The sequence below is a fragment of the Curcuma longa genome, chromosome 4, assembly GCF_044706935.1.
Source record: "Curcuma longa cultivar G26 ecotype Majalengka, Jawa Barat chromosome 4, ITB_CL_G26_1.1, whole genome shotgun sequence".
In the NCBI taxonomy this organism is placed as follows: Eukaryota; Viridiplantae; Streptophyta; class Magnoliopsida; order Zingiberales; family Zingiberaceae; genus Curcuma; species Curcuma longa.
The window spans coordinates 3,548,681-3,569,427 of NC_133864.1; the positions used below are offsets into that span (position 1 = coordinate 3,548,681).

The 20,747-nt window shown below is 38.8% G+C and overlaps 3 protein-coding genes and 1 pseudogene across 5 annotated transcripts; 3 read left to right on the top strand and 1 right to left on the bottom strand.

Moving 5' to 3' along the window:
• On the top strand, positions 1–5,418 carry LOC141828213 (filament-like plant protein 7). 3 transcript variants are annotated; one of them, XM_074715594.1, is made up of 7 exons: positions 2–167; positions 241–308; positions 1,707–1,774; positions 1,963–2,095; positions 2,183–4,532; positions 4,617–4,677; positions 4,752–5,418. In XM_074715594.1, exons 3-7 carry the CDS (start codon positions 1,721–1,723, stop codon positions 5,217–5,219), a joined length of 3,066 nt encoding a protein of 1,021 aa, XP_074571695.1. In that variant the 5' UTR covers positions 2–167; positions 241–308; positions 1,707–1,720; the 3' UTR covers positions 5,220–5,418. The 3 variants fall into 3 exon arrangements, with proteins under 3 accessions (XP_074571696.1, XP_074571695.1, XP_074571694.1); XM_074715595.1 differs by having other exon boundaries at positions 1–297; positions 4,782–5,418; XM_074715593.1 differs by having other exon boundaries at positions 2–297.
• A 540-nt stretch (positions 5,419–5,958) lies between these two features.
• On the bottom strand, positions 5,959–7,984 carry LOC141828113 (putative arabinose 5-phosphate isomerase). Its single transcript, XM_074715482.1, has 3 exons — positions 7,288–7,984; positions 6,499–6,722; positions 5,959–6,336 (listed from the first exon to the last, which is right to left on the bottom strand). The coding sequence occupies exons 1-3, from the start codon at positions 7,936–7,938 to the stop codon at positions 6,180–6,182; spliced, it is 1,032 nt and encodes a 343-aa protein (XP_074571583.1). The 5' UTR covers positions 7,939–7,984; the 3' UTR covers positions 5,959–6,179.
• A 2,016-nt stretch (positions 7,985–10,000) lies between these two features.
• Positions 10,001–10,611, top strand: LOC141826430 (putative EG45-like domain containing protein 1). Its single transcript, XM_074713671.1, has 3 exons — positions 10,001–10,112; positions 10,241–10,520; positions 10,605–10,611. Exons 1-3 carry the CDS (start codon positions 10,001–10,003, stop codon positions 10,609–10,611), a joined length of 399 nt encoding a protein of 132 aa, XP_074569772.1.
• Positions 10,612–18,724: 8,113 nt separating this feature from the next.
• On the top strand, positions 18,725–20,515 carry LOC141826431 (AP-1 complex subunit sigma-2-like; annotated as a pseudogene).
• Positions 20,516–20,747: the final 232 nt, after the last annotated feature.

The following is a 20,747-nucleotide window of genomic DNA, read 5'->3' on the forward strand; positions in this document are numbered from 1 at the left end:
CTCCCTTTCCTCTTTATCCTGCGCTCATTTACATCTTCTATCCTCCTCTCTCACGCACACAAATCCGTGCACCTTTCCGCGTCGCCCCACCTGTCCATACAAAATACAAAAAGAAGGGAAAAAGCAACCAATATCTGTAAACAATTCAATATAAATAGATTAAAAAGGTATGTAGCTGAGCTGGTGTCCCATTACTACATGCCTTCTTCACCTGTGCTTTCTTCCTCGCTGTGCATGTAGTCCTGGTGGAGGCTGCTCTTGCCGCTCTGCTTTTCGTGCTCAGAATGGAGCTCTGAGGTCAGCAAATGGTGATATCCTCTTTATTTTTTTCTTGTTGTCCTGGTTCTTGATGGTGTTTGCCTTATTGTCCTAGAGAAAGTTCAAAGTTTGGATCTTTGTTGCAAGTTCTGCTTCAGTACTGACTTTGGAAGAACTGTCTTTTATGTTAGATTTAGATTGTTTGTTTTGCTTTTGTGCTCCAGAGAAACATGAGTAGATTTTTTGAGGCATGGTTGGTTCATCTGTGTAATGAGGAACCCTAAATTTCCCTTACTGATATTTATCCTTAAGAGTTAGTTGTGTGAATGGTCCCTAGAACAATCATTTCTGCCATGGATGAGCTTTCAGTTGTCTTCTTGTGTCGCTATTAAGCACCCCCCTTAACTGAAGGATGTTTACTTCTCCATAATTGGATCTGAAATTGGTGTTTTCTGATTCATTTAATGCCATTTGAACTGATGCATGAAATGCAGCAACATTGCAATCCTTTGTTATGTAATAGTTAGAATGCAGGCCATTGAAGGCCTTTCCTTTGGTGTTTTCAGTGTGTGATTTGAAAAATATTTCCTGGTTTTTCAGGGTTTGGCTTTACCCAAGAACACAGTTAACTGATTTTCTTTTTTTGTTTTTACCTATCGACAAAAACATGAGCATTTGGGAGGAAAACAACTTTCACTTCCACCATCCATTTGGTGATCCCTCCCTTCCCTTGTTGTCCTCACCTCGCCTCTCCACACTTTTCATTGTTGACTGTGAATGCCCCTTTGTCGTTCGTCACATCTGCCCTTCACCTTTGACTATGATTCCCTCTCTACAATCAACTATGAGCTCCCTCTTCCTTCTGCCATTATCGATGACCCCCTTGCCCTCCACTATTAATTGTGAGTCTCCTTGCCACTCTTTGCCATCGTTTGTGAGCCTCGTTCCGCTCTCTGCTATTGTCCACGAGCCTAGCTTCCCTTCCTCTCTTTATTGTCGACCGTGAGCCTTCTCTGTGCTTTTCCCTTGACTATAAGGTCCCTTTGTTGGCACAATATTAGGTAATTAATTTCTAAAAGTTAATGTTGGAAGAAAAAAATAATGATTAAATTCTGTTAACTTGTCGTTTGATTACCGTACTACCTGAATAACTTACTATGCTATGTCGTAGGAATCAAACCTTCCTAAATTTCTCTATACTCTTAGAAATGGATATCGCTATGTGATAGAAGGCTTCTTATCCTCAAATTGTGGTAGTCTCAACTACTTAGAGTCGGATAAAAGCCAGTAATGAATACTTGCTCTTTTGATTAAAAAAGGTTTTCTCGAGGGTGGGACAAGTTATGGACATTGAGACATCAATGGATTAATTTGGTTTCCGTGAATGTGGATCGATAAATAGAACACCTTCATTTTGAACTCTTATCTTCTTCTGTATGCTTTTACAGTCTGGTCCCAAATCATGGATAGCAAGACATGGCGTTGGAAGAAGAAGTCCTTGGAAAAGAACATCGAGGTAAGAAACTATATACATTTCCTCTTAAATAACAAGCCTTCTATTATCTAGCTCGTAACTACTTATTCTTCTTCCACTTCAAATGTAATGTACATCTAGTAATCACCGGTATGGTTGTATCTCTCAGTTTTGCTGAAACTTGTTACATAAAAAGTGATTTTGTAATGGTTTGCATGAATTTCATTTAGAAAGAGAAGACTCTCGAGTTAGAGAGGTACTTGGAAGATTTAAACGAACAACTTTCATTTGTTCGCTCTGAGTCTAATGCTAAAGATGATCATTTGGCAAAGCAATCCAGAGTATCTGAAGAAGCAATTGCAGGTTAAACATTTAATCGAAATTCACATAAACATGTCTTACTTTACCCCAAAACACTTTTTAATGACTTTTCCCTGGTGGATTTTTAAGGATGGCGTAAAGCAGAAGCAGAAGCTGCTTCTTTAAAACAAAAACTGGATGATGCTCTGCTCCAAAAGAGAACTGCCGAAGAAAGAGTAGCTGATAGAGATATAGCATTGAAAGAATGCATGCAACAGCTACATATTACTAAAGAAGATCAACAGTTCATTGTTAACAATGCTGCCTTGAAGATATCGAGAGAGCAGGAGAAGGTCCGAACATTAGAACAGAAGTTGTTGGAGACAAATAAGAGGCTCACTGAGGTAGTCGTTGTAAATGGTGACTTGAATGGAATTCTAGAGGTCAAAGAAGAGGTACTCAAAGAAGTAAGCGAATCGAAATCCAAGGTAGAAGCAAACCTCACGGAAGTGTTGAGTAGGCTTGATTCATCTGAGAAACTCAATGCTTCTCTGAGGTACGAGCTATGCATGCTTCAGAAAGAGATTGAGATTCGAAATGAGGAGAGGGATTACAATAACAGATCCTCAAATGCTGCTCATAGGCAAAACCTAGAGAATATTAAGAAGATTGCTAAGTTAGAAACTGAGTGCCAAAGATTGCGTGTCATGGTCAGGAAGAGACTTCCGGGACCAACCGCTTTAGCTAAAATGCGGAGTGAGGTTGAAATTCTAGGTAATAATTCCACTGAAACAAGGAAGAAAAGGTCAAGTTCTATGAATGAAGATTTCAACTTGAAGAATATTCTTTCTGATGACGATGTATCAAGCAAGGGTGCCTTTTCATTTGTTGATAGACTACGCACCACTGAAGATGAGAACAAGATTCTCAAAGAATCATTGATCAAGAAAAACAATGAACTTCAGGCATCACGTACCATGTTTGCGCGTACCGCATCGAAGCTATCACAGGTTGAGAAACAACTTGAAGAACTCTCAAAAGGACAAGTTTGTGAGCTAGCAAGGGGCAGTCCATTGTCTTGTGACGTTCCTCTTTCGTCAATTTCAGAGCATGGCGCCAATGATGATAGTGTCAGCTGTGCTGAATCATGGGCTTCTGCTTTAGTTTCCGAGCTGGAACACTTCAGAAGTGGAAAATCAACTGCTTCATCATGCAGAAACGCTGGAATGTCAGAATTGAGTTTGATGGATGATTTTGTTGAGATGGAGAAACTTGCCATAGTCTCTGCAGACAAATGTTTTGAAAGTTCACTGAGTGTGTTCGGTGATAATAATTCATGCGTGACGACTAAAGACTCTTGTGCAGGACTTGATTTATCAGAAGCAACTGACAAAGACTTGGTTCTGGTTAAAGAAGCAAACAATGAGACTCAATTCAGGTACACAGCATTCGAAAATCACCCTAGTTGGCTTCAGGATATTCTGAGGGTCATCATACAAAAGCATCATATCGTGCAAAAAAGTTTTAGTGCCATTCTCAATGATGTTAGAGTTGCACTGGATGTCTTGAACTATAATATCGAAGGAGATCGTTTCGATAGCAAAAGCAGTACCCAACCATGCCAGTCAAGCCTAGAAGAATCAGTTCGTAAACTTATTGAATTGGTTGAGGGAATTGTTCAGAAAAATACAAAAAGTAATGGACTAGAGATGTCATCTGGAGATACCAAAGCCAATGCTACAGAACAAAGATCTCCTTCCGCAAATGGATATGTTGCACGCTCATTTCTGTGGGAAAATTCTGAACTTTCTGCTGTCCTACAGAATTTTGTTTCAGTGTGTAATGAGTTGCTGTGTAGAAAGGTTGATTTTGAACAATTTACTGCTCAAGTAGCTTCGACTCTGGAGTGGATAGTAAACCATTGTTTTTCTCTTCAAGATGTTACAGACATGAAAGCGACAATAAGGAAACACTTGGATGCGGATGTGATTTCTCCATCTAAGGAGTTGGATAAGTTAGACTCAATTGAAGAAACCCATACCACCGATGGAAGAAAATTTCCTGTATTATCTGCATCAAATGGCCTTTATCTCTCGTCAAGAATGGATGGTACAGAGACCAAATTGAAAGATGAAAATGAACAACTGAAATATAAGATCATGAGCATGGAGTCTAGGAGGAAGGATCTGGAGGCAGTGCTAAAAACATCCACTGATAAGAATGAAACACTTACGGCTCAACTTAGGGAGTTAGAAGCGGACATCACCAATTTACAGCTAGAACTTGCAACTCTTAAAGAGTCGAAGGGGCAGATTGAAGACCAGATTATAAACCAAAAACTGATTAATGAAGATCTTGGGACACAGCTTTCAGTTGCAAAGACTGAATTGAAAGAGGCATATCAAAAATTCTCATCCCTTGAAGTTGAACTTGAAGAGAAAAGCAATTGCTGTGAGGAATTGGAGGCAGCATGTCTCGAATTGCAGCTTCAAATCGAAAGGTGTGAACAATTTTCCAGTTTTGAGTTTTGTTCTAGATAGTCTTGTGACTAATTAACCTTCTAAAATTTTTGATAATGTGGCAGTGTTGCATCCAAGGAAGCTCCAAAGTATGTTCTGCAACAAGAAGAAAAGCAAATCCAGGCGGTAAGGATAATGAATCAAAGTTTGATAATCACTCGAATTGTTTTTCAGCTACTTATTACACTATGATCATGCAGGACTGTGATATCGCTGCTGCTTCCGAAAAGCTTGCGGTTTGCCAGGAAACGATTGTAAACCTGGGGAAACAGTTGAAAGCATTGGCATCACCACAAGATGCACCTTTATTCGACAAGGTCATATCCACTCCTGCCACTGCAAAACCCAAACGCCGACTTCAGTTAGTTGATCATATGAGAGAAGAGGATCAGGGAACACTGCAATCTCCAAACACAAAGGAAATCATATGCACTGAACCGCCGAAACAACCAACAGCTGCAGCTTCTAAGAACCAACACTCGCATGAAGGTTCAGCAAAAAGTATCATGAATCTGTCACCAGTGAAGTCACCAACTAGCAATAATGTTGAAAGGCTTATGATTGTACCAAAGAAACAAAAAGGAGGGGGTATGTTCCTGAGGAAGCTTCTGCTGCGACGAAAGAGAGAACGGCAAGAACCTCGACGCTATGATTTAGCTCACAAATAACAGAAAGTAGTTTTGGCTGCAAGTGCTGCTTTTGAAGATGGTAATAAGGGAGAAGGAACTAGGTGAGGTGTTTGTAGGTAGAATTGGTGGCTCCTTTCTTCCTAGTTTGGTCGTTGTTGTGTAATGCTCTATGTAATTTCCATTTTGGTGTAACTCTAATAATATTATGTTGAATAAGAGTGAAATCTTAGATGCTTGATGATGACAGTGTAGCTTATCAGCTGTTGAACTTAAAATCCATGCCCATGCTAATTTTCCCATTAATTGTGTTGAATCTGATTGCTGAAGAAAAGGACCTCTAAATATCTGAAGAACTTCAGTTGAAGCAATGGTCCCTAATTTTCATCATAAAGCTGAGATTTTGATGTTTTTTTATAGAAAAATGGAAGATTAAACTCATGATTATAATGATGATGACCACTCATATTATCTCATTTATTTGGTAATTTTAGGTGTCTTCACACCTCATTGGTAAAATTATTTCTAATGTTAAATATAAATAATTATTTCAAAATCACTCTCTTTAATATTCATGATGGCAAGTGCTCTGGATGATTTACAGACAAAACTAACAATCTCCATGGAGCTCTTGTGATCAGAAACGGCAAAAGACCCACAAACCTCAACTGTTGCTCTTGAGTCATCTGCCACATCCAAAGGTACTTACTCCTCTGTCTACAATATGAGCTTCATATCTAAATGCTATAAATGGAAACTTCAATTGCTGAACATTTTCATATACAAAATGGATCACCAAAGATGGCTTTTTTCTTATTTCCACATTAGTATTACACCAGCATTCGCAGCAAACTAATCGATACGAATGGAAGGGAAAAAACAAAATATAACGAATTGACAATGTTTTTGCCAGATGCTATTCGACAACACAAATGGTAGAATGACTCACTACAGTTTAAGACCGTAAACGAATCGCTGTGAACAAACAGATGAGAATTAAGATCACAAGCCTGCTGAAACCAATCCATGCAAGGTGATGATACCAATCACAACATTGCGGGCATCAACAACAGGTAAGAATTGCACGGCAGAAGGGGGTGATTCCATCCTCTCCATTGCCTCGACAGCCATAGCTTCTGGGCTGATTGATCTCGGGTTCCTGTTTCAGAACTTCTTTAATCAGCATTGTAAAGCAAAACATCATAACAGTCGTCGTCGATAAAAGAAGATAATATCCATATAAGCAGCTAAAGGGATAATAATTCAGAAACTTGAGAAAAACATCATGAAATATTCAAGAACATTAGAGAAGAGAAAATACCTGTTGCACATCTCACCAACTGTGAGGTTGAAGATGGCTGCACCATACTCCTTGAGTGTGCGCCGCAGATCACCATCGGTAAAGGTCCCGATCAGATGAAGCATCTCATCAACAACAAGCAAACAACCACATCCTTTGCTTGTTAACTCTGTTAGCTGATCCATTATCACGTCTTGTTCCTTGCACAATGGAAGATCTTCTTTCTTCTTCATCACATCCTTCACCTGCATATGAATGGAAGAAAGATTCAAAATTGGTTTTAAGTGTGATCGAAATGTGCCTCAGCAACTCAAGTGTCGAAGTTCCTAGTTACTTGAAACTGTTGAAGTATCATGCGAAAACTTATCATGCAGCCATAGATGCATGTGACTGAGATATTTTTTTAGCTCCATTTCTTGGTAGTCGACACTGAGGTAAGACAGTTCTTGCCGAATTCCGATCTCACATTGGATAGGTTGAATTAGAACTGGCGTAATTGAGATGTTTGAGCATGATTTCTCAGGTTATCGATTCTCGGAGGGTCAAACTAACTATGTAAGCATGTAAAACAATGGGAGTTTCTAACAAAAATTACTTATTGGCAATCTACATTTTAACATAAACAAAGAACAAGATCAAGCTAGCGATAAAGATATAGCTCTTCTAAATGCAATGTGTTATGTGTGCCTCAATTTTCTTTCAAGAACAGAGGTGGATTTGCATTTTTGGAAATGAATGATTAAATTTTCCAACAAAAATCTGATTTTCATCTGTTGAACAGCAAAATGAGCACACCAGATCGGAGTCTACCTTGAAGATGAGGCTTTTCCCAATCTTTCCGGCAGGGTGGTTCCTAGCATACTGCTCTTTGGTGAGACGCCTGGCCGCCATTAGGGCAGCAACAACAGTGTCCCCAAACACCATCTGTATCGACGCCGAGGTGACTGGAGCAAGGCCGAAGGGGCAGAGCTCGCGCTGGAGGGGAAGGTGCACATTGACGTCGCAGAGATCTGCAAGGGGATTGCCCGAGCCCACGCCGGCGGAGGTGAGGGAAAGGAGACGCGCGCCCTTTGCGCGGGCGCAGGGGGCAAGGGCGAGAAGCTCCTCTGAGGCGCCGGACTTGGAAATGAGAATGAGGAGGTCGCCAGGGAAGACGGCGCCTAGGTCTCCGTGGAGGGCGTCAACGGGGGAGAGGAAGGCGGCACGGGCAAAGCCGAGGGAGGCGATGGTCTGAGCGAGCTTTTGGGCGACGATGCCTGACTTCCCGACACCGGAGAAGAAGATGGCGCCGGGTGCGTTGAGGAGGTCCTGGGCGAAGTCCGCCGCCTGGGCGATGTCGAGGTGGTCGAAGAAGTGCTCCATGTGGCGACGTTGCGCCTCAAACAGGCGGCCGAGCTCGGCCGCATCGATCTTGACGCCGGATCTGGTACTATCCATCAGCAGGGGAGGTAAAGATCCCATCTTTGGACGTCTTCTTGTCTCGCCGGAGGTCGCCGGAGAAGAGCAGAGGTCGAGACTTCTTATTGCTAAAGCAGGAAACTTCGAGTCCTATTTATTTTCCGGAAAAACCGCACGCGGGAAAAATTGTTACCCAAAGAATACCGTCGAAACTCAGAGTTGGACCCTAGTTACCGATATCATTGAGCCTATAATAAGAAAGGTAAAACAATGGGTTATCAAACCTTGTAGCATAACTGTGAGATCTTAACGGGGAAGTTGCTTTATATATCACGTGATATTAAAAGCGATGCCGATCGGCGGAATAGGGACTTGGTACCGGATCTCGTCCAAGGAAGCTTGTAAAAGGAACGGGAGAATTTCTCGCTACACACGTCGTACGTTATGGACCCCACTTTGAACACGTGGATCCGTTAGAGATGCTTGAATTGTCATAACTTAGATGCTGTTGTGGTTGGAGAGGATCCAGTGTGTGTCGGTCGCGAGTGACAGCTCGGGAGCATGACGTCGAGGCGCAAATCGCGTTATGAGATGGCAGCACAGCTGGCAATCCTTTGACGCTTGATTACTTGGAGGGAGAGGAGTTGAAGATAATGAAGCTGAAAGAAAGAGCGGGAGGAGAGGGAGAAGGAAAGTAGGGGGAAAATGTTGTTTACTAAATCACTCTCTCTCTCACATTATAGATCAAACCATTTATAAAGAGGTAAAACTAAATCACTCTTTTCTGCAAGTCTGTTGCAGAACGGTAAATGGATCACTCTCTCACATAATAGAACGGTAAATAGATCAAATATTTATGAGTAAATTTTATATTCTTCGATGGAATCTATAAAAGGTGACTCCATATTAGAAAATTCTCTAAAATTTTTTTTAAAGGTACGGTACCACTATGTTGATAAGAGTCTACTGTCGAAACAACATTTCAATCAACAACTACAGGTTGCTAAGATGACTTGAATCGAAACAACATCTCAGTCAACAAATACATGTTACTAAAAGAACTTAAATCCAGAATCTCAAGCAACACATGTCTTTATACTTATCACTTGGGACAACATATCGGTCAACATTCATCAAATATGTGTTGAGTCAAGTCGTTCATGACTTAGACAGAGATGGCTCATGATAAGCATGACTTGAGAATAATTGGGTTGTGCCATGAGAGGCCCAATTTGATCCATGGGTCGGACCAGACTAGGCAAGAGCGGCATGGCTCGTGACTCAGGCCAAGAATGACTTGAAAAGGATCATGCATGCAAAGCTGCCCAATTATGTTATTCTTATCGTTGGTGAGCTTACACTTTGCCTAATTAATTTTTAAATAAAATTATAAAGTAGCTACTAATTTGATTTAATCACTTTGATTAAACTATACTTAAGAGAGGATTAAACCTTAGAAAATTGTCCACATGTGGCGGCTTAATCCACACTCGTGAAGAGCTAGTTTTACTTGGTCACGATAACCATTAATTTCTTTTCTGAAACAATAGAAAAATTCATGTGTTTTCCCCCTGAATTGTTGTCTTGGTCATAAGGTTGAAAGGGACTTTATTTATTGTCAACTCTTTATTTTGTTATAACTATCAAACATTCGAGTGATTGATTAAGATAATTAACACTCAATTATCCGTTATTCGTTGTTAAGGCTACTTGTATTGTATGCTTAATTTCGATCGTTGCCTTATATCTTGCCATTTTCTTAATGAATTCTCAACATTTGAGTGAAAGATGTAGCGAATGGATTTCTAGAGGATCGGAGGCAAACAAAAAGATGTTCCTACAAAAGATAAGAGTGAGTTAATTATTTCTTGCTCCTTTCAATTCAACCTTAATCAGCTAATTGAATCATATTTCTCTTCCTCTATCAAGAAGGTCAAGGAACCCGCCCGAATAATAGACTATTCGATTATACACTAGAACAAGAAAAGATAGAAATATATGAAAGTCAAGACATATATATCTTCATCTTTTGGTCATACTTTTCCAACTCCTTTGCCTATAAATTTAGTTGGCATCATCTCCATCAAGAGCAAAGAAATATACTTGCTTTGAGTAATTGATTAAAATGGCTTTGGCAAAGAGCTTGGTGGTGGTGGTGGCCATGGTGATGGTTGCCCTAGTTTCATTTGTTGCTGCGGTGCCTGGAATTGCAACCTTTTACACTCCTCCTTATACTCGTTGAGCACCTTTAACCTCCTTAATTGATTAACTTTTAATTCTAGGGTACCACCTTCATTGTAGAACTACTATGACTAACATGATTTGGTATTTGTTGTTGTTATTATTGTTATGGTGTGGTTTATAGCTTCATCATGCTTTGGCTTCGAAGATAGAGGCGTGATAATAGCTGCAGCAGGAGATGGTATATGGGATAATCGTGGAGCTTGCGGTAGAAGATACAGAGTGAGGTGCACTGGTGGAACCAATGCTGTTCCAAACCCTTGTAGGAGTGGTAGTGTCACTGTCACCATCGTCGACTATTGCCCGGGATGTGCAAGCAGAGGTGTTACCATGGACCTTTCTCAGGAAGCTTTTGCTAGGATTGCTAATCCTGATGCTGGAAGGATTCGAATTGATTATACTCGGTATATTTATCTTAATTTTAAGTTTTTATTTATATGTATATATTTTATTTTACTTATTTTTTCTTGTGATCTTATTTGTTGTAGGGTGTAAGAAGAGATGAAAATATAACTAAATAAGGAAGCATGAAGACTCCAATCTCTTAAGGGATATATGAAAAGGCATCTCACTAGAGTGCTTTATATGTATAATATTTATATTTTAAAGAATGTGTGAGTGTGATCTTTTTTTCTTGAAGATTGAGATATAACAAAAATATCCTTCAAATTTTCTTCTTCTCTATATGATAGAGAAACCTCTTTCAAATTACATAGAGGCTTATTAAATAAGAATAAATAATAAAAAGTGAAGGTTTTGTGATATGTTAGAGTATGTTTGATTAGTTGTGGATTGTTGATCATGGATATCTAATTCACAAACCTTTCAAAATGTTTTATAGCCTCTTTCTCAAATTCAAATTTTGAAATCGTTATGTCGTGCTGACATCGATAAGTTGATTTTCACTATAGTTGATTGATTCAATATAGTCATCATTCAATTCTATCATCGTGGCTTCCATTAATGATTCTGTTTGAATTAGTTTCAGAATAGACATCAATTCACTTCTCACTCAAAAAGAAATACTTTATTTGTTTGACTCGAACAATCGATTTAATGAAATCGTAAACCCATAATAGACTTTAGGATTTTGGGTATCTGATTGCTCTTGTCAATTAACTCTATATATCGACTAGATCAAATTCTAGTCGGCTATCATAGACTTAGAATAGACTTTGAGACATTGGGGTTTTTGCTAATTTTATCAATCAACTCGATCACTATACCCTCTTTCAATTATGATCCTTCTAATGATGAAGTTTAGTCTAAGTTGAGAACTATACCCTCTTCCAAATACACATACTCTCAACTCTTAGCTCACTGTATAATTGTTTCTCAGAAGCACCCAAGCTCCTCGGTTTACTCCTCATGTCATCCTATATATCTTTTCATATATACTACATATAAATATCAAAAAATAATTTATTTTTTTTTAAAAAATAGCTTTTATAAATATATATTATTTTTAAATAAATAAACAAAAGCTTAGGTGCTTGAATAGGCGAACAAAAAGTTATTCCTACAAGTGAATGGAATTCTTGTTACATTCAATTCAACCTTGGTGGCTAATTAAATTCTTCTAGGCCAATTGAGTCAGCATATATCCGTATCTAACATTAATTCCTCATAAAATTTAAAATAATAATAATTATAATTAATTTTTTTAATTTAAATTGCATAAACTTTTATTATAAATTATATATGAAATTAATTAAGTCGGCCAAATTAACAAAACTAATACGAAAGGAACGAAGGCCTTTCAGAGTCAGCAACTATAGCTCGATCGGCATCGAATTTCCGCTGCATCACCTAATCTAGCTAATTAAAAGGTCAATGAAAAGGAACCCTAATTAATTTTATATAATTACACTTGTAATAGAAGAAAAGTATCAGACGCATTTATATATACTAAATCATGAGATTTTGATGCTAGCTTCTAATTTCACAAGACAGACAAACAACGGAAGAAAAAGAGAGGAATATGTGGAAGTCAAGAAGATTGGCAGGACTTTGAAGATTTGTTTGTGTTGTGGAACAAGACAAGAAGAAGGACTGATAAATTTCTTCACCTTAGCTTTGGGTCATATTTTTCAAACTCCTTTAATTTGCACAGACAATCGAATAAACTTAGCTTGCTATTTTTCCAATTACTTTTAGCATTTTTTTTTGTGTTTTCGGTAATCGATTAAAATGGCTTCGGCGAATTAAGAGCTCGATGGTGGTCATGGCCATGGTGATGGTTGCCCTAGTTTCATATGTTGCTACGGTGCCTGCAATTGCAACCTTAATTATATTCTAATATAATATTCCTTCTTGTATGCGTTGAGTACCTTTAATTTTTCTTTTTAAACAAAAAATAGAATCCGTCGTCCCAACGGTCCTACATGGTCAATCCCACGACCATATATGAGGAGGTAAATTGAGAAGCTACAATTGGCCACGATGAAAGAGGGCATGCATTGCCTCATTTTCATCAGGATTTGACCCTTATCCACTTTAACAACTCTGTTTTATTATAACCAACGATCAGCTATGTTCCGAGGGCAAAAGCACCTTTAACCTACTTAATTATTTTTCAAGAGATCATGCACCTTCATTCTTCATTTTGTTGAACGGTTGCAACTAATTAATATAATTAATATGATTAAGTTTTGATATTATTATTATTATTATTATTATTATTATTATTATTATTATTATTATAATAGTCTCACATCGTGCTTTGGAAACAAAGATAAGGTGTGCTAATACTATATGCGATAACCACGTGGCTTGCGTGCGGGAGGAGTTATATGGTGTGATGCACCGGTGGAATCAATACGATTCCAAACCCTTACAGGGGTTGCAGTTATTGGATTACAAGGATGTAAATTAAATATAGTTTCACATTTAAACTACATGAAAAAGATCATGGATTTAAAAGGATGAAAAGTATCTTCATTGGAATGAAGACTTTTGGGTAGAGCCCAAGAACAAAATCATGAGGGCTTAGACCCAAAGTGGACAATATCATGCCATTGTGGAGATATTTTGATTTCATCGGTTCTAACAAGTGGTATCAGAGCGAGATCGCTCTTCACCGAACTAACCACCGGATGAGCCATGATCCGGATCTAACCATGTAGGTTGAACCTTAAACAAAGGAAGTGGGTACTCCCATGTTTGAATCAAGAGGACCAGACATCAGGCAGAAAGTCCTAGTAGGTCAGGTGGACCGAGAGGCAGGAAGTCCTAGTTGTAGCTAGGCAGGAAGTCCTAGTAGGTCGAGTGGACCGAAGGGCAGGAAATCCTAGTTGCGGCTAGGTAGGAAGTCCTAGTAGGTCGGGTGGACCGAGGGGCAAAAAGTTCTGATGGGTCAAGGATTCAGACATCAAAAATAACGTTTGAGGGGGGGTCTATGGTCCTTTATTTGAGGGGGGATTGTTGTGTTGCAAGGGTGCAAACATAATCCCACATCTAAAATACATGGAAAAGATCATCGGTTTAAAAGGATGGAAAGTATCTCCATTTGAATGAGACCTTTTGGGTAGAGCCCAAGAACAAAACCATGAGGCTTAGGTCCAAAGTGGACAATATTATACCATTGTGGAGATATTTTGATTCCATCGGTTCTAACAGTAATGTCACTGTCATCATCATTGATTATTGTCTAAGATGAGTAAGTAGATGTGTTACCATGCATGGACTTCTCTCTAAGGAAGGACCACCGTGTGATGGCGGCCCGTCTTCTGCCATCCAACGACGATGAATTGGTCGGAAACAAGGCCAATCGCGGTCAGCAGTGGCGCGCCCCATTGCATCCAACCGGAATCCGCTATCGGACGGAGCTCCGACGAGCGGCGCGTCGATCGCAACCGAGTCGACAATCGGCGGTAGCTGGACGGAGCGGGCGGGGTGGCGGTAGCGTGAAAGACTACAGAATCTAATAGATGTGGGACTATGTTTGCACCCTTGCAACCCAACAATCCCCCCCCTCAAACAAAGGACCACACGCCCCCCCTGAATCCTCGACCCACCAGGACATTTTCACCTAGCCGCAACTAGGACTTTTTACCCCTCGGTCCACTCGACCTACTAGGACTTTCACCTAGACGCAACTAGAACTTTTTACCCCTCGGTCCACCCGACCTACTAGGACTTCTCACCTGGTGTCTGGTCCTCTTGATTCAGACACGGAAGCACCCACTTCCTTTATTTTTAAGGTTCAACCCACATGGTTAGATCTGTATCATAGCTCTTCCGGTGGTTAGTCCGGTGAAGAGCGGTCTCGCTCTGATACCAATTGTAAAAATCGATGAAATCAAAATATCTTCATAATAGTATGATATTGTCTACTTTTGGCCTAAGCAAGCCCTCATGGCTTAGTTCTTGGGCTCTCCCCAAAAGGTCTCAATCCAATGGAGATATCTTTCATCCTTTTAAACCCATGATCTTTTCCATGTATTTTAGATGTGGGACTATGTTTGCATCCTTGCAACCCAACACTCATTAATATCACAACCGAAATACAAATCCACATTCCAATCCGAAAGTATCACACAGCTGAAACATGTAATTGATCCACATCTAAACAACATAAAAACTCCACCCGAAGCATATAGCAAGAATAAGTTAGATTGGGGGTTTTTCAGTGATGTAATCTGCTAGCAAAACCACATAATCAGAACTCATTAGAAATTAGGGTTACAGCTAATGTTAGAATTAGGGTTAGGATTAAGAATCAATGTAAAAGTTAGGGTTAATGTAGTGGATATTTACAGTGTACAAAATGGGGGGGGGGGTGGATTCAGGGTTGACGAACAGAAAGAACACGAAACATAAACAAAGAATGAAACAAGGGGAGAGTGGAATTAGGGTTTCTTCCCTCTCTGATTAGCACAGAACAATGGACCTCAGCAAATCCGGCTGCTAGCACCCACGAGACAGCGAACCTAGCTGGAGAACCCTCACAGCTCGGTACAATCGGAGAAGACGCAAGCTTAGGTCTTCAAACGTTAGTCTAATGCTCTGATGAACCACAGACAAAACATTAGGAAGAGGAATGAAACTTTAACCCTTACCTGGCCCCAATTCTGGTGATAATGGCGACGAAGACGACGGAATCCTCTGTTGAACCACAGACAGAGTCCGGTGATTCCCCGCTGAACCACAGACAGAGACCGATAAGTTCTGGCGCTTCTGAGGAGGCGGATGAGGGAGCTGTCGCCGGTCGCCGACGCTGGAGAACCCTCACAACGGCGGAAGCCAAACGATAGAGGGAGGAAGAAGGAGAACTGCCGGAGCTGTCGGCAGAATCCTCAATGGCGTCGATGCTCGGCAACTGGAGGTAGTTGAGCCCTTGCTTTGCGTTGATCGGAAGGAGGAAGGGGACGGCGAGGCGCACAGTGGGGCTCGGGACCGCGACGGCGACGAGGAGAAGAAAACGATGAACAATGCTCGTGATTTTGGGAGCACTGTAGCTTCCCAAAATCACGAGTGAGCCCCCGAATCTGTGAACCGAGCTTTGCCTTTTAACGCAGCGCTGAACCGACGCTGACGAACCTTCCGAAATCAAATGGGGTGAACCGGTGGCTTTTGATTTGGACTGGGCTTAATTGCTGATTTAGGTGTTGGGCCGACTGAATTAAATGGGCTGACTCTTGTTTTGATTTGGATCAAATGCAATGCAAATGGGTTGGGCCTGAATTGATTTAACTCGGGTCTGAATTCATTTAATTGAATCTGATTGATTTAAACTGATTTGAATCCAACTTTTGACTTGGTTGAGCAAATTAAAATTAATTTGAGCCCAACTTAAATCAAGACCATCCTAATTTCCTGCAAAATAAAAGACACCAAATTAATATCCTTGAATTTCCATAAATTCATGCAAAATATAATAAAGATAAAAAATCCATCCAACATAATTAATCATCCCAAAATCTAATTTATTAACATGAAATATGATCAAATCAGTCCAAAATAAATCTAATTAAATAGGTAAAAATGCCCGTTGTCGTATACTCAGTAAGAATTTTTTATTATGTTAGTTTTATAATTATGTATATATTTTATTTTACTTTTCAAATATTTTTTGCAAGGTGTAAGAAGAGATGGAACTACTAAAGACTATAACTAATAAATAAGGATTTCGATATCCAAGCGAAAAATAAGGGGAAACAAGAGGACTTCAAACTCTTAATAAATATGTATAATATTTATAGTTACAAGAATATGTGACCTTTGTTCCTGAAGGTTGATCAATAAAATTATGTCGATTGATTAGATTAAACATATTAGCAAGAGATTAAAATTAAAGACTTTTTTTTAGCAAATGAAAGACTAAAATGATTAACCCCTCGACTCGTAATCCCATTCCTATTTTTGTCATTCATCATTTGGTCATCAAGTGTTGCATTTGCATCGGCCATCAGAGTGTTACTAACTCTACACTCGAATCTCATAACTAATAGAGTATCACTTGATTGATAGCGAGTAGTTAAACAACTTGATTAAGTTTCACTTGGTTGATCGATCGCCATATCATTTTCACTTGGATCGATTAACGCATCCAAGGAACACAAATAGTTAAATTGAACACTAACAACGAAGACAAATTCTAGGGTTGTTACAAGTCAATCGAGCAATGCACATCATATGGTTTTGTTGAACCAAGCAGGCTAAATGGGTTCAACAAGCAATTGAATAGGGTAGGTTGTTCGAGTTAGACATGTCAAATGAGCCACTCAAGTTGGTTGGACTAGTCGTACCACTTGGGCCGAATAGACCAATTAGTCCAGTTCTATGGTCAAGCCAAGTGAATTGGCCAATCTAGCTTAGTTAGGTTAGGCAATTGATTGATTTGATTCACTTTGCTCGATCAACTCACTCTAGCTATATGCCAAACATTAAAAAATAAAATTTTTAACAGATTTTAGTACACATCTAAATATTAAAAAATAATTTATTTTTTAAAATATATTTTTGTAAATGAATTATTATTTTCTTAGGTGCACCATTTGCAAATTAACATATTTAAGATATGGACTCCAGTCAATTCTAGTAGTTTGCAAACAAACATGAAGATGATGCTCAATTCTTTATTTATTTTGACAGAACCGAAAATAAAAATTGTAGATAACTTGAGTAAAAAGAGAATTTTAGGGGGGGGGGGGGGGGGGGGGGGGCGGCAAAAAAATCTTCATACTATTTATTTTTTAAATAAAAGACATAATTATATAGGGATGGTGTGGTCCAAGGTCTAGGCAACGGTGCTCCTATGATCTCTTCAGTATTAGAGTGGAATTCGTCAACTCAACGGTTCCACGTGATCGATCCCATGATAATTTATTTGCACGATCTCCATCTCATTCTTACATCAACAACCAGCTCGGCATTGATTTTCCACTGCATCACCTAATCTAATGTTGGAAAAAATTTATTTTGGTAACTAATAAATTAAATATGGATAAGATGATTATTTCATGAGTAGATCATTATAAATCAAATTCTCGAGTGATTAAGAAATTAATATCTAATGAAGGGTTGATCTGATATAATCGGATCGAAGTTTTGACTCGCACACGAGTTGAGTTCATGGATATGATTACATTAATGCTAATTTGAGATATGCGTGAATGTCAATCCACATGGAATCATTAGGGGTGTAAAATTAGAATTAATTTCATTGATTGATTAAAAAAATAATTCAGTGATTGTAATATTTATTAATTAATATTTATAATATATTAATTAGATTAATCATATATTAATTTAATTAATTAATATTATTGATTAATCAAATCAAATCAATTAATGATAATTAATAATATTTAAGCAGTGTCTTTTCATCTCTTGGTAGTAACTTTTCACCTCTTGAGAGCTTCCCCTTCCGTTAATGAACATTGTCTCACCCCATCCAAACATAGCATTAGACGCTAGGGCTTGAATGATGGATCCTTTCCCCATTTTGTACTTCCATGTTGCGTTAGTGTTGAAGAAACCAACACCAATTTTGCACATTTATGTTGTTGACTGAATTTGCTATGGGAACAGATACGAAGTATCTTTGTTGAAGTAGGTAGTTGTGGCTACCAGGATTTGGTTCTGAAGGATCGATTCAATACTCAGTGGATTGTGGTGTTAATTGATTAATGTTAGGATTTTGCAATCTGTATACTAATTGCTAAAGAGCCTATAGCTTCTACGCCCTCGCTTCATGCACGACTGGTATATCATCATGTTATGAGATGGTTTATCCCACTTTTTACAGAGAAAGGAGTCTACGGCATGCATATATACTAGATCCCTATAGATCAAACCATGGAGCTAAGTCTATGAGGTTGTACCAAGACCATTGTCTCTTGTGATTCTGATAATGCATAATGATAGATGAGCTGTTTCTTGTTTTTCTTTCATTAGTGGTTAATTCACTATTTGGTAGAATATAATACAACGTTTCTGTTCTGGATGGTAAATGTTCATTATCTTAGTGGCAAGTCTTCTATTGTTAGTTACAGTTAGTTTACAAGTAATGGAATTCTAATTATTCTTAGGCATATATAGACAGGCTTTCTAGATATGATACTTCTTAAGAAACCTACATGAATTTACCGGTTACTACTAATTTTTCGCCTTTTATATCCATTTTGTAATTCTAATTAGTCGACAAGGGAAAGTGAGATAGACAAAATGGTATTCACCATACCAACAGAAGGAACGAGCCACGGTAATGCAATCTACATATGTCTTGATGTTATCTGACTATTTTTCAGAAAAAAATCTTTAAGCATGATATCATAGCATCTGTAGTTGACTTGGTATAATTTTTTAGGTTAGTTCTTTCTTCTTAAAGAGGACCACATGTTGATTTGTGCGATGCTTTCAACTTCCAGACCTAGAATCACTGCATAAATTACTTAATAAAACAAACTAATGTTATTTTGGTATTGTGTTGGTCTGTGCTAATTTGTGTATTTATGTTTACACGTTAATTTTAAGGTTATCTGAAAGCTTAGTGGCCTTATTCTTTCACGAGGACCAAAATTTTGCAATTTTGTCGAGTGGAAGAGGTACAAAGTTGTATATCGAAGGTATGTAGCTCAATTGTGACTCTGGTGACTTAATAATTTCTTACTCAGTTTATTGACCACAATAGCTATCTTGTTTATCAATCATTGAACAGGTATGCTAGCCTATACTTCTGCATGTGTGTCGATCAAGATGACAATGAGCTCGAGATCCTTGAGATCATTCACCATTTTGTCGAGATATTAGACCGGTACTTTGGCAGTGTGAGTGATACACAACTGTCTTTTGGAATGTTCTACTCCAATTAAGTTATGTTTCATTTGTCTCCTTTTGTGCTGCCAGGTCTGTGAACTTGATTTGATCTTCAATTTCCACAAGGTATCACTGTTATGAAAATTATTGTTTGTAGTTCACATGGAACTCTTGGGAATTCTTCCGTTTGCCTGAACAAAGAAATTTACAGGCATACTACATTTTGGATGAGATTCTGATCGCCAGTAAGCTTCAAGAATCAAGCAAGAAAACTGTTGCTCGACTTATAGCTGCCCAGGTAACTGAACTGATATATGGAGTGTTGAGTTCTTTTCTATTTCATAGCCAATCTGCAAGGCACATCTTGGCGAGATCAGTTAGGTCGCCAAGTTGGGGTATGTATGCTATACTGTCAATAGCAAGTAGGTAAGGTGAGTGAGTGTATGCGAGCCAATATGGGGAGGTAGTGCTCGAAAAGCAGTGCGCAGGTGAGCAATAAGGTGTATGCTTACTTCCTCTTCTCCTCACTTGCTGTTGTGCCTCTCCTTCTGTTGGCGTTAACCTGGAGTGCAGTAGATGGGACTCGAACATTAATCATACACATGGACAAGTAGCTCCTAGATCCAAAGTCAAGACTGTGACCTTCATAAGGTCCTGGTTGAGGGCTCTAGGAGGCTGAATTCCTCCAAAGAGGGGATGAAAACATATTCTCTCATGTTTGTTCTAACCCCTCACTCCTGTTCCTGTTCCATTCCATTCTCACCACCCTTGTCTCGCCTCCTCTCCTGTTCTGCCCACTTTGCCTCATTTTTCCTGGCTCTTTCAGGACACAATTGTAGAAACAGTAAAGGAAGAAGCTGGTTCGATCAGCAATATGGTTTCACAAGTAATGTGATCAAGATCGCAGAGTGGTGATGTTTTCTCTTCTACTCTTAGACACCTTTGTCAATGCTTTCATCTCATGATGGTTGTGATCTACAGCATTATTCCTTTGACTTCTTTGATCTCATTCTAGGCAAATGTTGCTCGTTCCTTCTCATAGTACTTAATTCGATTTTCAAATTATAAATCCTAACAGATACACATGCTTTACTTAAGTCGAGTTCGAGTACTTACTATCATCCAAAGTGAATATTTAAACGAGATTTGGTACGAGTTGTTTCTAAAATTGATTGCAACATTTATAGGGTATTAATGACTAGTGGTTTGGTATTATAGTCTATAATTAGTTGTTTATGTTGTATCTATTTGGTCGTGTTGTGAGTAATTTGATTACGACAATAATGTTGAACTTTTTCTGTCCATTTCTTGGATGAAGAGGGAATGAGCCAAAGAGCCAACTTACAAAGGTTTGTTTACGGGAATTGTGT

Excerpts from the sequence above, each read along its gene's own strand:
- LOC141828213 (XM_074715593.1), top strand. The coding sequence starts at position 1,721 with ATGGATAGCAAGACATGGCGTTGGAAGAAGAAGTCCTTGGAAAAGAAC. Across the intron at positions 4,533-4,616 it reads TTGCAGCTTCAAATCGAAAG|TGTTGCATCCAAGGAAGCTC; the intron begins GTGTGAACAATT and ends ATAATGTGGCAG. Across the intron at positions 4,678-4,751 it reads AAGAAAAGCAAATCCAGGCG|GACTGTGATATCGCTGCTGC; the intron begins GTAAGGATAATG and ends ATGATCATGCAG.
- LOC141828113 (XM_074715482.1), bottom strand. The coding sequence starts at position 7,938 with ATGGGATCTTTACCTCCCCTGCTGATGGATAGTACCAGATCCGGCGTC. Across the intron at positions 6,723-7,287 it reads GGAAAAGCCTCATCTTCAAG|GTGAAGGATGTGATGAAGAA; the intron begins GTAGACTCCGAT and ends ATTCATATGCAG. Across the intron at positions 6,337-6,498 it reads GTTGGTGAGATGTGCAACAG|GAACCCGAGATCAATCAGCC; the intron begins GTATTTTCTCTT and ends GTTCTGAAACAG.
- LOC141826430 (XM_074713671.1), top strand. The coding sequence starts at position 10,001 with ATGGCTTTGGCAAAGAGCTTGGTGGTGGTGGTGGCCATGGTGATGGTT. Across the intron at positions 10,113-10,240 it reads TTACACTCCTCCTTATACTC|CTTCATCATGCTTTGGCTTC; the intron begins GTTGAGCACCTT and ends TGTGGTTTATAG.